This window comes from Xyrauchen texanus, chromosome 49 (genome assembly GCF_025860055.1).
Source record: "Xyrauchen texanus isolate HMW12.3.18 chromosome 49, RBS_HiC_50CHRs, whole genome shotgun sequence".
Classification (NCBI taxonomy): Eukaryota; Metazoa; Chordata; class Actinopteri; order Cypriniformes; family Catostomidae; genus Xyrauchen; species Xyrauchen texanus.
Window position 1 is genome coordinate 23,568,073 of NC_068324.1, and position 12,347 is coordinate 23,580,419.

General features: G+C 45.6%; 1 protein-coding gene across 1 annotated transcript in view; it reads left to right on the top strand.

The window, feature by feature from the left end:
* Positions 1-12,347, top strand: part of LOC127640088 (anoctamin-3-like) — a 217,746-nt gene that overhangs the window by 92,368 nt on the left and 113,031 nt on the right. The window contains exons 9-10 of the mRNA XM_052122483.1: positions 6,322-6,377; positions 6,511-6,632. Of these exons, the coding sequence (XP_051978443.1) occupies positions 6,322-6,377; positions 6,511-6,632 (178 nt within the window). The remainder of the gene's footprint in view (positions 1-6,321; positions 6,378-6,510; positions 6,633-12,347) is intronic.

A 12,347-nucleotide genomic window follows, 5' to 3' on the forward strand; every position in this document is an offset into this window, starting at 1 on the left:
ACACATATACACATATAAAGCTGGTAAAACAGGTAAAATCGGGCATTCACCTGCTTTTGTGGCTGCTCTAGAAAACCTTCTTTTTTTCTTTTTTTAAGAAATTCCCACCCTGACTTTAACTGGCCTATTTGTATATTTCTGGAATCAAAAGCAATGTAGTCTGAGATTTGAAAAGCCAAAATTATTCATGTTGTGTCTTTATGTTCTTGTGACTCATTTGTTGTTATTGTCTGTTATTTCTTCCAATTTGTGGTGAATGTGCTGTTGTTGAATGTTTTATTTGAAATTATATGTGGAATTATGGGTTATGAATGTTTCTAGTTCAGAGGTTCTCAACTGGTGGATCATGATCCAAATATGTGATGGAGGTTTGTTCAGATGGGTTTGTGGACAGCAGGGATAAAACAACGATAAATGTTAATATACAATGTAATGTCTCGGGTTACTTAACTGTAATCCCAGTAGCAGGGCTATAAATAGATGCGTCACAGGTGCATCGTCAGGTATTTTGTCTGAAGAGCAGTCTTGGGGCATCACAGTGCAGCAATGAAGCACAGCATTTCGTTCCGTTTTTATCAGGGAACAGGGGTTACAGTTAATGGCATCCCTGTCAAAAAGCTACACTTTGATGCTGTGCTGATTTTAGTGCTTTGGGAACGAGAATATCCACGCCGCCACACTGGATGTCCGGACCCCTTACAGTTGTGTAGTTGTGCTCACAAGAGCGCGAGAGGTCTCAGACATGAGCTTGTGATGTTGGCTCAAGGGCATAAGAGCCAGGAGGGGCGTGAACATCCAAACTATAAAATCTTGTGAATGTGTGCGGAGAGGACCAGCCTGCTGCAGTGGCGGGGCATGTGCCTGCTGACAATTTCCTGCAGAAAGTCCAGAACTGAAGCAATCTGGCAGTTAACTGAATCTGCATTACGTGCACTGCACCATCTTTCAAAGACACCCCATTTATTGGCGTAACTTCTAGTAGCCAGAAGGCAAAACCATCGAGAAGGAAAAATTTGTCCTTACCTCTGATGCCTGACAGGTTAAGCCATAAGTGTCTCTCCATGCTGACTAAAGCAGACATTGGCCGGCCAATGGCGCAAGCCGTCTGCTTGGTCGCGCGGAGAGACAGATCCGTGGCTCGACAAAGCTCAGAGAAAGCCTCTTCGTCGACCGTGTTGCCCGCACTCAGGTCCTTCAACAGAACAGCCTGGTACGCCTGTAACACTGCCATAGTGTGCAGGGCAGCACCAGCCTGACCTGCTGCCTGATAAGCCTTCCCCACAAGCGTGGAGGTGGTCCTGCATGGCTTTGTGGGGAGAGTGGGTCTCTTTAGCAAAAATGCCGAGCCAGGCGAGAGATAACCCGCAAGTGTCTCTTCTACCGGCAGCATCACCGAATACCCCCGTGTCTTAGCACCTACGATAGTCGAATATTTCGAGGGCATGAAGACACAGGATGTATAAAGATTCATTCATGAATGAGAAAGCTCGTCAAGTCAAGTCAAGTGGTTTTTATTGTCGTTTCAACCATATACAGTTAGTACAGTACACAGCAAAACGAGACAACGTTCCTCCAGGACCATGGTGCTACATAAAAACAACAAAGGACCAACACAGGACCACATGAGACTACACAACGAAATAAAATACCTATATAAAATACCTATGTATACCTATATAAAGTGCACGTGCAAACATGTGCAAAAAGTACGGGACAGTACAACAAATTTCTGACAATGAACAGGACAATAGACAAAGTGCAGCGCCGACCAGTACACAGTAGTGCAAAAAGATGACAGTTTCTAAAAAAACGTAAACATAACATACTATGAGATAGTGTTCTATGCACATAGCAGTTATTGGGGTAGCAGACAGTTATAAAGTGACAGTAATTAAAGTGCAACTCAGGACACGTGTGTGTGTGTCAAACCAGTCTCTGAGTATTGAGGAGTCTGATGGCTTGGGGGAAGAAGCTGTTACACAGTCTGGCTGTGAGGGCCTGAATGCTTCGGTACCTCTTGCCAGACGGCAGGAGGTTAAAGAGTTTGTGTGAGGGGTGTGTGGGGTCGTCCACAATGCTGGTTGCTTTGCGGATACAGTGTTTTTTGTAAATGTCTTTGATGGAGGGAAGAGAGACCCCAATGATCTTCTCAGCTGTCCTCACTATCCTCTGCAGGGCTTTGCGGTCCAAAACGGTGCAAGTCCCAAACCAGGCAGTGATGCAGCTGCTCAGGATGCTCTCAATAGTCCCTCTATAGAATGTAGTGAGGATGGTGGGTGGGAGATGTGCTTTCCTCAGCCTTCAAAGAAAGTAGAGACGCTGCTGGGCTTTCTTGGTGATAGAGCTGGTGTTGAGGGACCAGGTGAGGTTCTCCGCCAGGTGAACACCAAGGAATTTGGTGCTCTTGACGATCTCCACAGAGGAGCCGTCGATGTTCAGTGGAGTGTGTTCACCTTGTGCTCTCCTAAAGTCAACAACCATCTCTTTTGTTTTGTCCACATTCAGAGACAGATTGTTGGCTCTACAGCAGTCCGTCAGCCGCTGCACCTCCTCTCTGTATGCTGACTCGTCGTTCTTGCTGATGAGACCCACCACGGTCGTGTCATCGGCGAACTTGACGATGTGGTTCGAGCTGTGCATTGCTGCACAGTCGTGAGTCAGCAGAGTGAACAGCAGTGGACTGAGCACACAGCCCTGGGGGGCCCCAGTGCTCAGTGTGGTGGTGGTGGAGATGCTGTTCCCGATCCGGACTGACTGAGGTCTCCCAGTCAGGAAGTCCAGGATCCAGTTGCAGAGGGAGGTGTCCAGGCCCAGCAGGTTCAGCTTTCCAATCAGGTGCTGGGGAATGATTGTGTTGAATGCTGAGCTGAAATCTATGAACAGCATTCGAACGTATGAGTCCTTATTGTCTAGGTGGGTGAGGGCCAGATGGAGGGTTGTGGCGATGGCATCGTCCGTTGAACGGTTTGAACGATACGCAAACTGCAGTGGGTCTAGTGAGGGGGGCAGCTGGCTCTTTATGTGCCTCATGACGAGCCTCTCGAAGCACTTCATGATGATGGGTGTAAGTGCGATGGGACGGTAGTCGTTGAGGCAGGACACTGAAGACTTCTTTGGCATAGGGATGATGGTGGTGGCCTTGAAGCACGTTGGAACGACAGCGCTGCTCAGAGAGATGTTGAAGATGTCAGTAAGAATATCTGCTAGCTGGTCTGCACATCCTCTGAGCACTCTGCCAGGAAGGTTGTCTGGTCCAGCAGCCTTCCGTGGGTTGACTCTACGTAGAGTTTTCCTCACATCTGCCGTGGTAAGACAGAGCACCTGGTTGTTGGGAGGAGGGGTGGTCTTCCTCACCATCACGTCGTTCTGCACTTCAAACCAAGCATAGAAGTCGTTCAGCGCATCTGGAAGGGAGGCATCTTTGTCACAGGCAACTGATGTTGTCCTGTAGTTGGTGATGGCCTGAATGCCCTGCCACATGCGCCACGTGTCACCGCTGTCCTGGAAATGACTGTGGATTCTCTGGGCGTGTGCGCGCTTTGCCTCTCTGATTGCCCGTGACAGTTTGGCCCTAGCTGTTCTTAGGGCTGCTTTATTGCCTGCTCTGAAGGCGGAGTCTCGGGACCTCAGCAGCGTGCGCACCTCCGCAGTCATCCACGGCTTCTGGTTGGAGCGTGTGGTGATGTTCTTGGAGAAAGTGACATCATCAATGCACTTGCTGATGTAGCTGGTCACTGATGCTGTGTATTCCTCCAAGTTGGTAGAATCGCCATATGTTGCAGCCTCCCTGAACATGTGCCAGTCAGTACACTCAAAACAGTCCTGAAGAGCAGAGATGGCTCCTGCTGGCCAGGTTTTCACCTGCTTCTGAAGCGGTTTTGTGCGTCTGACGAGCGGTCTGTATGCTGGAATTAACATAACAGAGATGTGGTCTGAGTAGCCGAGGTGGGGGTGGGGCTCTGCCCGGTACACGCCTGGGATGTTTGTGTAAACAAGATCAAGCGCGTTCGCCTCTCTCCTTGCAAAGTCCACATACTGGTGGAATTTAGGGAGCACTGTCTTGAGATTCGCATGGTTGAAATCTCCGGCGACAATAAACAGTCCGTCGGGGTGAGCGTTCTGCAGTTCGCTCATAGCCCCATACAGTTCACAGAGCGCTTCCTTAGCGTTAGCTCTGGGGGGAATGTAAACTCTGGTTATGCAAACAGTGGTGAATTCCCGTGGGTAGATAAAAAGGTCTGCATCTAACAGTCACAAGCTCCAACAGTGATGAACAGTAACTAGATACTAGCATAGAGTTCTTGCACCATTCCTTGTTGATGTAAACACACAAGCCACCACCGCGAGTCTTACCGCAGAGAGCTGTATTTCTGTCGGCACGAAACGAGGCGAGCCCGTCTAGCTGAATGGCAGCATCCGGAACTCTGTCGCTGAGCCACGTCTCCGTGAAAACAAAGACACAGCAGTCTCTAAACTCACGCTGCGTAGCCTGCTGGAGTCGGATATAGTCCAGCTTATTGTTCAGGGAGCAAACATTTGAGAGCAGGATAGACGTGAGAGCCAGCCGGCTAGGGTTTGTTTTTAGCGTAGCATGGACCCCCGCCCTCTTTCCGCGCTTCCGCTTTCTCGCACACCACTTACGACGTCCTCTCCCCCGGCCACCTGCATCAGGCAACGCCGAGGAGTGGAGGCCTGGTCTCCGCAGCAAGCCGAGTACATGAAGCGCCTCCTGCAGGTCATCATGCAGCTTGGTTTTTGCATGAGTCTTATATTTCAGTAGTGTCTGGCGATGGTAGACACGAACACCGGTTGATCCGATGTCCATGTGTTGCAAAAGTCGGGCTTTTTTAACAAAAATAGCACCATTGTGGATCCGGAGTGGCCGCTGCGCGCTATCGCCGCCATCTCTGAGCACACTGCCAGGAATGTTGTCTGGTCCAGCAGCCTTCCGTGGGTTGACTCTACATAGAGTTTGATCTATATCAGTCCCATCCTTTCTTTGATGGCCTTCAAGAAAGGATGGGACTGATATAGCTTTGCCCTTTTCTTTTTTTGGACACCAGACAGAAATCTGTCTTCTAGTTTTGAGCATTTGGGGTCTCTTATTCATGTGGCCAGTCTAACTGTAGCCTGGTCACAGCCTGAGTAATTACCTTAAGTAATTCCTCAGCCACTTTATTATTGTGCGTGGAATGTTCAGAGGTGAGTGCTCAAAGTCCGCAGACTCAAGAGATTCAGTATCCCCCTCATGAACTGAAGAGGCGCCGAAGCGCGCTTCAGGCTTACGAGAAGGATCAGCTGGATCTGGGGAGAGAGCGAGCGATAAGGACGGACCCGTCTCTTGCTCCTCAGCCAGATCAATGCTAGAGCCCCACTATGAAAGAGTGGGTGCTGGCTCTTGGAAGTAAGAGACAAGGTCGAAGCATTTTGACTGTAAACAGATCGCAATGCTCGCATCCGTCCCGCCCCAACACAAGAGCAGCATGCTATTCCCTCAAACACACAAAACAAAACTGGTACGTGTCCGTTTCAGCCATAGAGCATAAACACGGGAACCCACGCTGCTTGCTTTGCTTCACACTCATTCTTGGAAAGGAGAAAAGGTCTTCTGCGCACTGCCAAACAAATTCTAACTCCTAACAGAGGAAAGAAATTTCTGACAGCTTGAGAAGCACAACACACACAGAGTGATCTGAAGACAAAAGATCTGACGATGCACCTGTGAAGCATCTATTTATAGCCCTGCAACTGGTGCATCCAATTGATGTCACCAGCAGAGGCTATAAATTCTAGTCAATTTTCATTCACGTGTTGCACACATATTCACAGCTGGTCACACCTAAAGCTGTTCCCAAAGCGCTAAAATCAGCGGAGCATCAAAGTGTAGCTTTTTGACAGGGAACTAAAAAAATGATCATGCATAACTAGAATAGCAATAATAATAATAGTAATAATCAAAAGCTTCGATTATTTTTAAAGGTTAGGGCCCACAAATTGTTTTGTGCATCGCATTATTGTTTTAAGAAATGTAATGATTTATAACACATATCAATGTTTGATTTAAAGTATATTTTTGTTTACTTTATACTGTTCGATAAACAGTTGTGGGACTGTGTGAGGTTGCACTTGATGACAAAATGTGGTCCTGAAGCAAAAACCACTGGTCCAGACTATATTGATCCTCCTCATGTCCTCATATATCTGGGAACAGCATAAGAAAGATATAACATCCATATTAAACACTAGAATGCATGCCAGTTTGTGTCAAACAGATGCCAAGAGTGAAGTAAAATAAATTCATGCTTATTTTTCTGCTGGCAGGTATCAATCGGTTACTTGGCAACAGCACGTATGAAGCAGCATTTCCTCCACATGAGGTAAAATGAGTGAAATCAACACAGTATCATGTATTACCAGTCACAATTTTTTTTTTGCCTAAGCACTTTTACTGTTGAAGTATTATTAGTATTTTTATGGAGAAGGCTAAATGGAAACTGTTTGTGTTTGTAGGGGAGTTACAAAAGCAGACACCCAATAAAGACCCACGGTGCTCAAAACCACAGACACCTGCTGTACGAAAGATGGGCACGCTGGGGCATCTGGTACAAATATCAGCCATTAGACCTCATACGGTGAGTAACGCACACTCACACACACACACACACTTTTTTGGCCAAATATTGACCTTCAGATATCCCAATGTATTGCATACTGTGGCAACTCAAAAATAACACAAAGACAATGTTAAGCTTCATTTAATGAAATAAGAATCAAATCAAATTAATCAAATAGCTTTCAACTGTGTTTGATATAATGGCAAGTGATTTTCTAGAACCAAATAATCAAATTGCATGATTTCTCAAGGATAAGTTGTTGGAGTGATGGCTGCTGGAAATGGGGCCTGTCTAGATTTGATGAGTAGAAGGAAATTTCTTTACATCCAATCTTTGATTTCATAGATAAACTCTGCATATTTGGAGAATTGTGAAATTTAATTCGGGTTCGAATAAATGTAAAGTTGGATATCATCGGCATAACAGTGGAAACTTATTCCACGATTCCTGATAATATCTCCCAGGGGAAACATACATAAGGAGATAAGCAGAGGCCCTAAAACTGATTCCTGTGGCACTCAATACTTACCTTTTGTTTGATTTGACACTTCCTTGTTTACACAGACAAAGTGGTAGCGTTCTGCTAAATAGGACATAAACCATGCTAATGCAAGTCCACAAATGCCAATATAATTCTCAAGCTTATTCAAGAGAATGTTGTGATCTATGGTGTCAAAGGCAACATTAACTCTTTCCCCGCCAGCGTTTTTAAAAAAAGTTGCTAGCCACTGCCAGGGTTTTTGACGATTTTCGCTAAATTTTAATGGCCCGCAGAATATTTTCTTCCATGAATATATGAAGATGCTATATATCAAAATAAAGATCTGAGCCTCTGCTTTTAGGCAAAAAAAAACCGATTTTATTTTATCTTCATTTGTTCTTTTTTTATTGCCACTTGAACAGAGGTAGGTTTTGTCAAAAACAGCATTTCGGACAAAAAGCTGAGAAAAAGGCATTTTTATCAAACAAGTGCTTTAATATTAGTATGGTGTTCCACTTCACGTTTGAGACGATCGCAGTCTGTTTCTTTGATCAAAGAGTTGCGTACTCTTTCAAAACATGCGCGCGGGTCTTCCTTACCGTATACCACCTAAAACATGGATACCCGGAAAATTCCGTGTTTGGCGGGGAAGCGTTTTTTCATAAAACCCGGAAAATTCCGTGTTTGGCGGGGAAAGAGTTAAGATCTAAAAGCACTAGAAAAATGAAATGCAGCTGCAATCAGATGATAAGAGCAAGTGATTTGTAACTCTGATTAGTGCATTCTCTGTACTGTGATGGGGCCCAAATCCTAAATGAAATTGTTCATATATACTATTTGTCTGTAGAAATGAACATAGTACTAGAAGGTCTGTGAGTAAGAGCAGGTGAAGGCAGATGAAGGGGAGACCGATGGAGGTTTTAAAGTACCCCCTCTCCACAGACCCCTCATGGCATCAAAACCTAGTGGAACAGTTGGATGGCTAGAGGGCCAGGGCAGATCAAGTGACAAGGGTGGAATAATAGTGCTGGCTCTGGGACAGACGAGGCTTCAGGCGCTGGCTCTGGGACGTGGCAGGTGTGGGCGCCGGCTCGAGGTCTGTGGCGGGTGTGGTCAACTGCACCACCAAGTTGGGGACTACTGAATTTGAGACCAGTGAATTTGGGACCACTGGGACCCCATTATGGGAATCTCTGAGGAGAGAGCCTTGAGGGCCGCATGGGGGCTGGAGCAGTACCCCACTGTGTAGGGGGAGGAACATAATACTGTTCCAAAGTACAGTTAAAGCTGCCTCCTGGCAGCCACGACTTGATGGGCTCATTGCCAAAATGGAAGATATCCTTAAAGCTCTATGACTCCCCAACTTAGCACGTTAGCGCACAAAACAATTCTACATATTCCTCAATGGAATTAGTTCCCTGCCAAAGAGACAAGAGTTCAATGGCTGTTACATCCATGGTGTGGTCAGTTCTTTTGTAATTAATGCAAAAATGAGAGTGAGGGCTAATGCTACTCTCCATGATCCACGCTCAACTTACCACGTGCCCCATTGAGAGCGAAAACCACTAAACGGACCATGAGGAGGTTATCCCATGTGACTCTATCCTCCCTAGCAAACCGGTCCAATTTGGTTGATTAGGAGACCTGGCTGGAGTCACTCAGCACCCCCTGGAATCAAACTCGTGACTCCAGGGGTGGAAGTCAGTGTCAATACTCACTGAGCTACCCAGGGCCTTATTGTAGGGTTGTCATAAATAGTTCTCCTTTTTTTATTGCACTAGTGTGTATTTGTATACTGTTCACAGGCATCTAAAAGAGTTGTTTGCTTAACTATGTCTTTTTGAAAATGGTGTTTGCAAATGTTTTCCTCTGTGCAAAGGGTATATCCCCCTGACTAATGGGCAAAAGCACTGTGTTCACTGTCTGTGTCAAACCCACGCAGTGGCGGCACTGAGTCAGATTACGCATGGGTCTCAAGACGCTCCGCTCTTGGTTCACCCTCTTTCCCTTTCACCATGCTTCTCCTGTGGCTCCCGAAGGACCGCAAGAGGGAGACCTGTGAGGGTGAGATGATGAGCTTGGTGAGTTTGAGGATTAAATTTCACAAGCCCTGCGTGTCTCCTCATCCCCCCCTCAAGCTCTTTCACCTGGTGAGTGCCCCCATGATGATCTGCATCCCGCTATTGGGTGCAGAGCTCCATTACGTTTGTCGGTTACTCCGAAGTCAGGGATGATATGGTGTCGGAAGTTGATGCCTGGGCACAGTCAGTTGATGAACTCACTGGTGTTTCTCTCCAATGAGAGGAATGCCGTGCTGCAGTCTCTGAAATTTAACTGTTCCTGGTGTTCTCTTGGGCAGTCGAGAACCTAGTGTGCCTGAGCATTCTCGGCTTGACAATCGCTCCTATTGGAGCTGGCATGACTCCATCTCCCGCAGGCAGGTTTCATTTTTGAGCTGCACGAACAGCTGCCGTTTGCTTACTCAGCTTGTTCATGCCGCAGGCTTCTTAACACTCAACTCTTTGAGCAGCGCAGTTATACAGTGATTCCCCTGCTGGAAGAGGTGGTAGTGACCTACCTGTGACCTTCTTCAACCCCAGCATGAAAAAACAAGCCTGCTTACCTGTCCAAACACTGCAGGATGACATTGGTGCTCTTAGGTAAGACCTATGGTCTGGCTCAGCTCAATGCAAGCATGCTGCCCCGTCTGCTGGCAGGACATCCCTGTCTACCTGGTTGAGGGAGGGGACAAGGGGAGGGAAACAGAAATAATTAAATGGGGGGGGGTACTTCCTGTAACAGTGTAGTACTCCTCAAAAAAACACTGTAAAATTTAAAAGAGAGGCAAAATGCCAATGCGGAGTGGCAGTGAGAGAGAGAGTGGAGAGAGAGATGAAAAAAAAACAACAACTTGCCAGTTCTCTGATACACCGTAGTCCTCGATCACTCCTCGATCACTCCTCCACCCTCTCAGACGGCCGATCCTCCCTGGGCAGACCGGAGTCAGACCCACGACCCCCGGCAGACAGAACGCCCCTCCGCATTCCCGACGACTCGTGGGGACACTCCTCCTCCCCTAGCAGTCCAGTCTTGTCGGGCACTTCTCAAGTATCTTACAGTCTTGCTACAGGAAGCGTGGGTGAAATGTCACTTGAGTATCTGGACAAACTGACAGCTAGAATGCCAAGGATCTGCAAAGCTGTCATTGCTGCATGTGGAGGAGTTTTGTAGTAGTTCTGAATGTTTTTTTGTTTTTTTTCAAATTGTAAAAGTAATTTTTTATGTTATTAATGTACTGACTATAAATTGTGATCAGTTGAATGGCACTTTTGGTGAATAAAAGTAACGATTTCTTTCATAACAGAAAAATCTGTACATTATTCAAATCTTTTGGCCACCAGTGTATGTCCCATGAAATTGTTTATGTGAATCGACCTGAAAGATGCTTATTTTCATGTGTGCATTACCCCTCACCACAGGCCATTCTTGAGATTCGCCTTCGAGGAGACTGATTAGCATTTCAAAGTCCTGCTTTTCAGCTTGATCCTAGCTCCTCGCACATTCACGAAATGTGTCGATGTGGCATGCACTTCCCTGTGTCTGAGCGACATTCACCTTCTAAACTATCTTTACGACTGGTTGCTTTTAGCACATTTAGAGGAACAAGCATGAAAATTATACTGCTGCTTGTGCATTTGGAGCATTTGAGACACAAAATCAACTAATCAAAGATTGTGCTGATGCACAGTTGTCAGATATTAATCTTATGATCAAGTCTAGTGAATCTAGACTTGATCACTATGCTAGCACACCTGACAGAAGAACATACTGTTCAATCCATCTTCTAGTGTCGCTGCCTAGCTGCATTAACGATTTGGAAATCAGCCACATTCTACCAGACGGGTGTGCCAGGTAGCCAGACGGCCTGTGGCACATGGACAGGTGCACAAACAACCTGACAAATAAATTGTCTAGGCTCTAGAACAAATCGCTGTATTTCTGGATTCCTGGATGTTCTAGCTCACAGATGTCCAGTAGGATGCAAGTATGCGTTCCTTCCCGTCCACTTGCTTCAAGTGTTGTGCAAAATGTGGGAGGATGAGGAGACTGTACTAGAGGTCTCCATTTATTGTGCTGCAAAATAAAGTTTCAAAGTTGAAGGATGGTACTTCCAATGATATCTGAAAAATCCGATGTGGAGGTCTTTCTTCTATTTTATCAATTAATGAATGCTAAAAAAATTAAATAAAAACAAATATTAGTTTTTTTTACAACGTAAAATAAATGTTCACACTGTACATGCATTAAATGATCCAATATTTAACACTGTGTATAATACATTAATTTGTTGTCACAGTGGAGGTTTAGAGCAGATCAGTCTGAAATAGGGTCTGTTCTGCCAAAGTTTTCTGATTCATGTTTTCACAGCAGCTTGCAGTCTGTCTGTTTGAGGCTTTTCTCAAAACTCTTTGTTTCTGTAAGGCTTAGAAGCTCAGAATTACAGTCAAATCCTAAAATCAAACATTTGTTGTGTGAGAGCAGCTTTTATCACATGCACTAACACATGCATATGTGCGGGATTGCACTGGTGTGGGTGACCACCACTCTCTAGTGTAAATCACTGCTGTACTCAAATACTGAAAATGCTGTCTCTGACTAATAACAGAAGTTTTTTTTCAGTGTTCAGGAGTAGCTAACTACAAGTAGTGATGATACTAACTTATATTACTATATAAGTTAATACTTCAATTCTAATTCTAATATAAATTAGTCATGGAAATCTGCACTGCCGGCTCACAATGTGAGAATGGCTTGCATGTGCTATGCTCGTCTGTTAACTGTACTGCAATCTTGTTACACTATAATAGTGTTTTACTTCCCATTCATCTCATGAAAACACGATGCATGGTCATGAGGAAGGATTACATCAAGATGTAGGTTGACATGCAGGTGCATTTCTTGTTGTTTGTGATTACCCCTCACTGTGATTTTGAATAATTTATGACATAAAATCAGTGCTGGGGAGTAGCTAACTACATGTAGTGACGCTACTAACCTTGACTACCCCCAGTGGATTGGGTCGGCGAATTCCTCTGCTGAATTGCGGACCTAGAGGGCTAGGGAGGAGTCTTCCAGGGAGCCGAGTGATTGGGATCACCTGGGAGAAAAAGCGCATGGTTTTACCTCAACCGAGAGAAAGGGCGCTTGGTGCAAGCGGTCCACCCAGTCAGTCCGTGTTACTGAGTTCTACT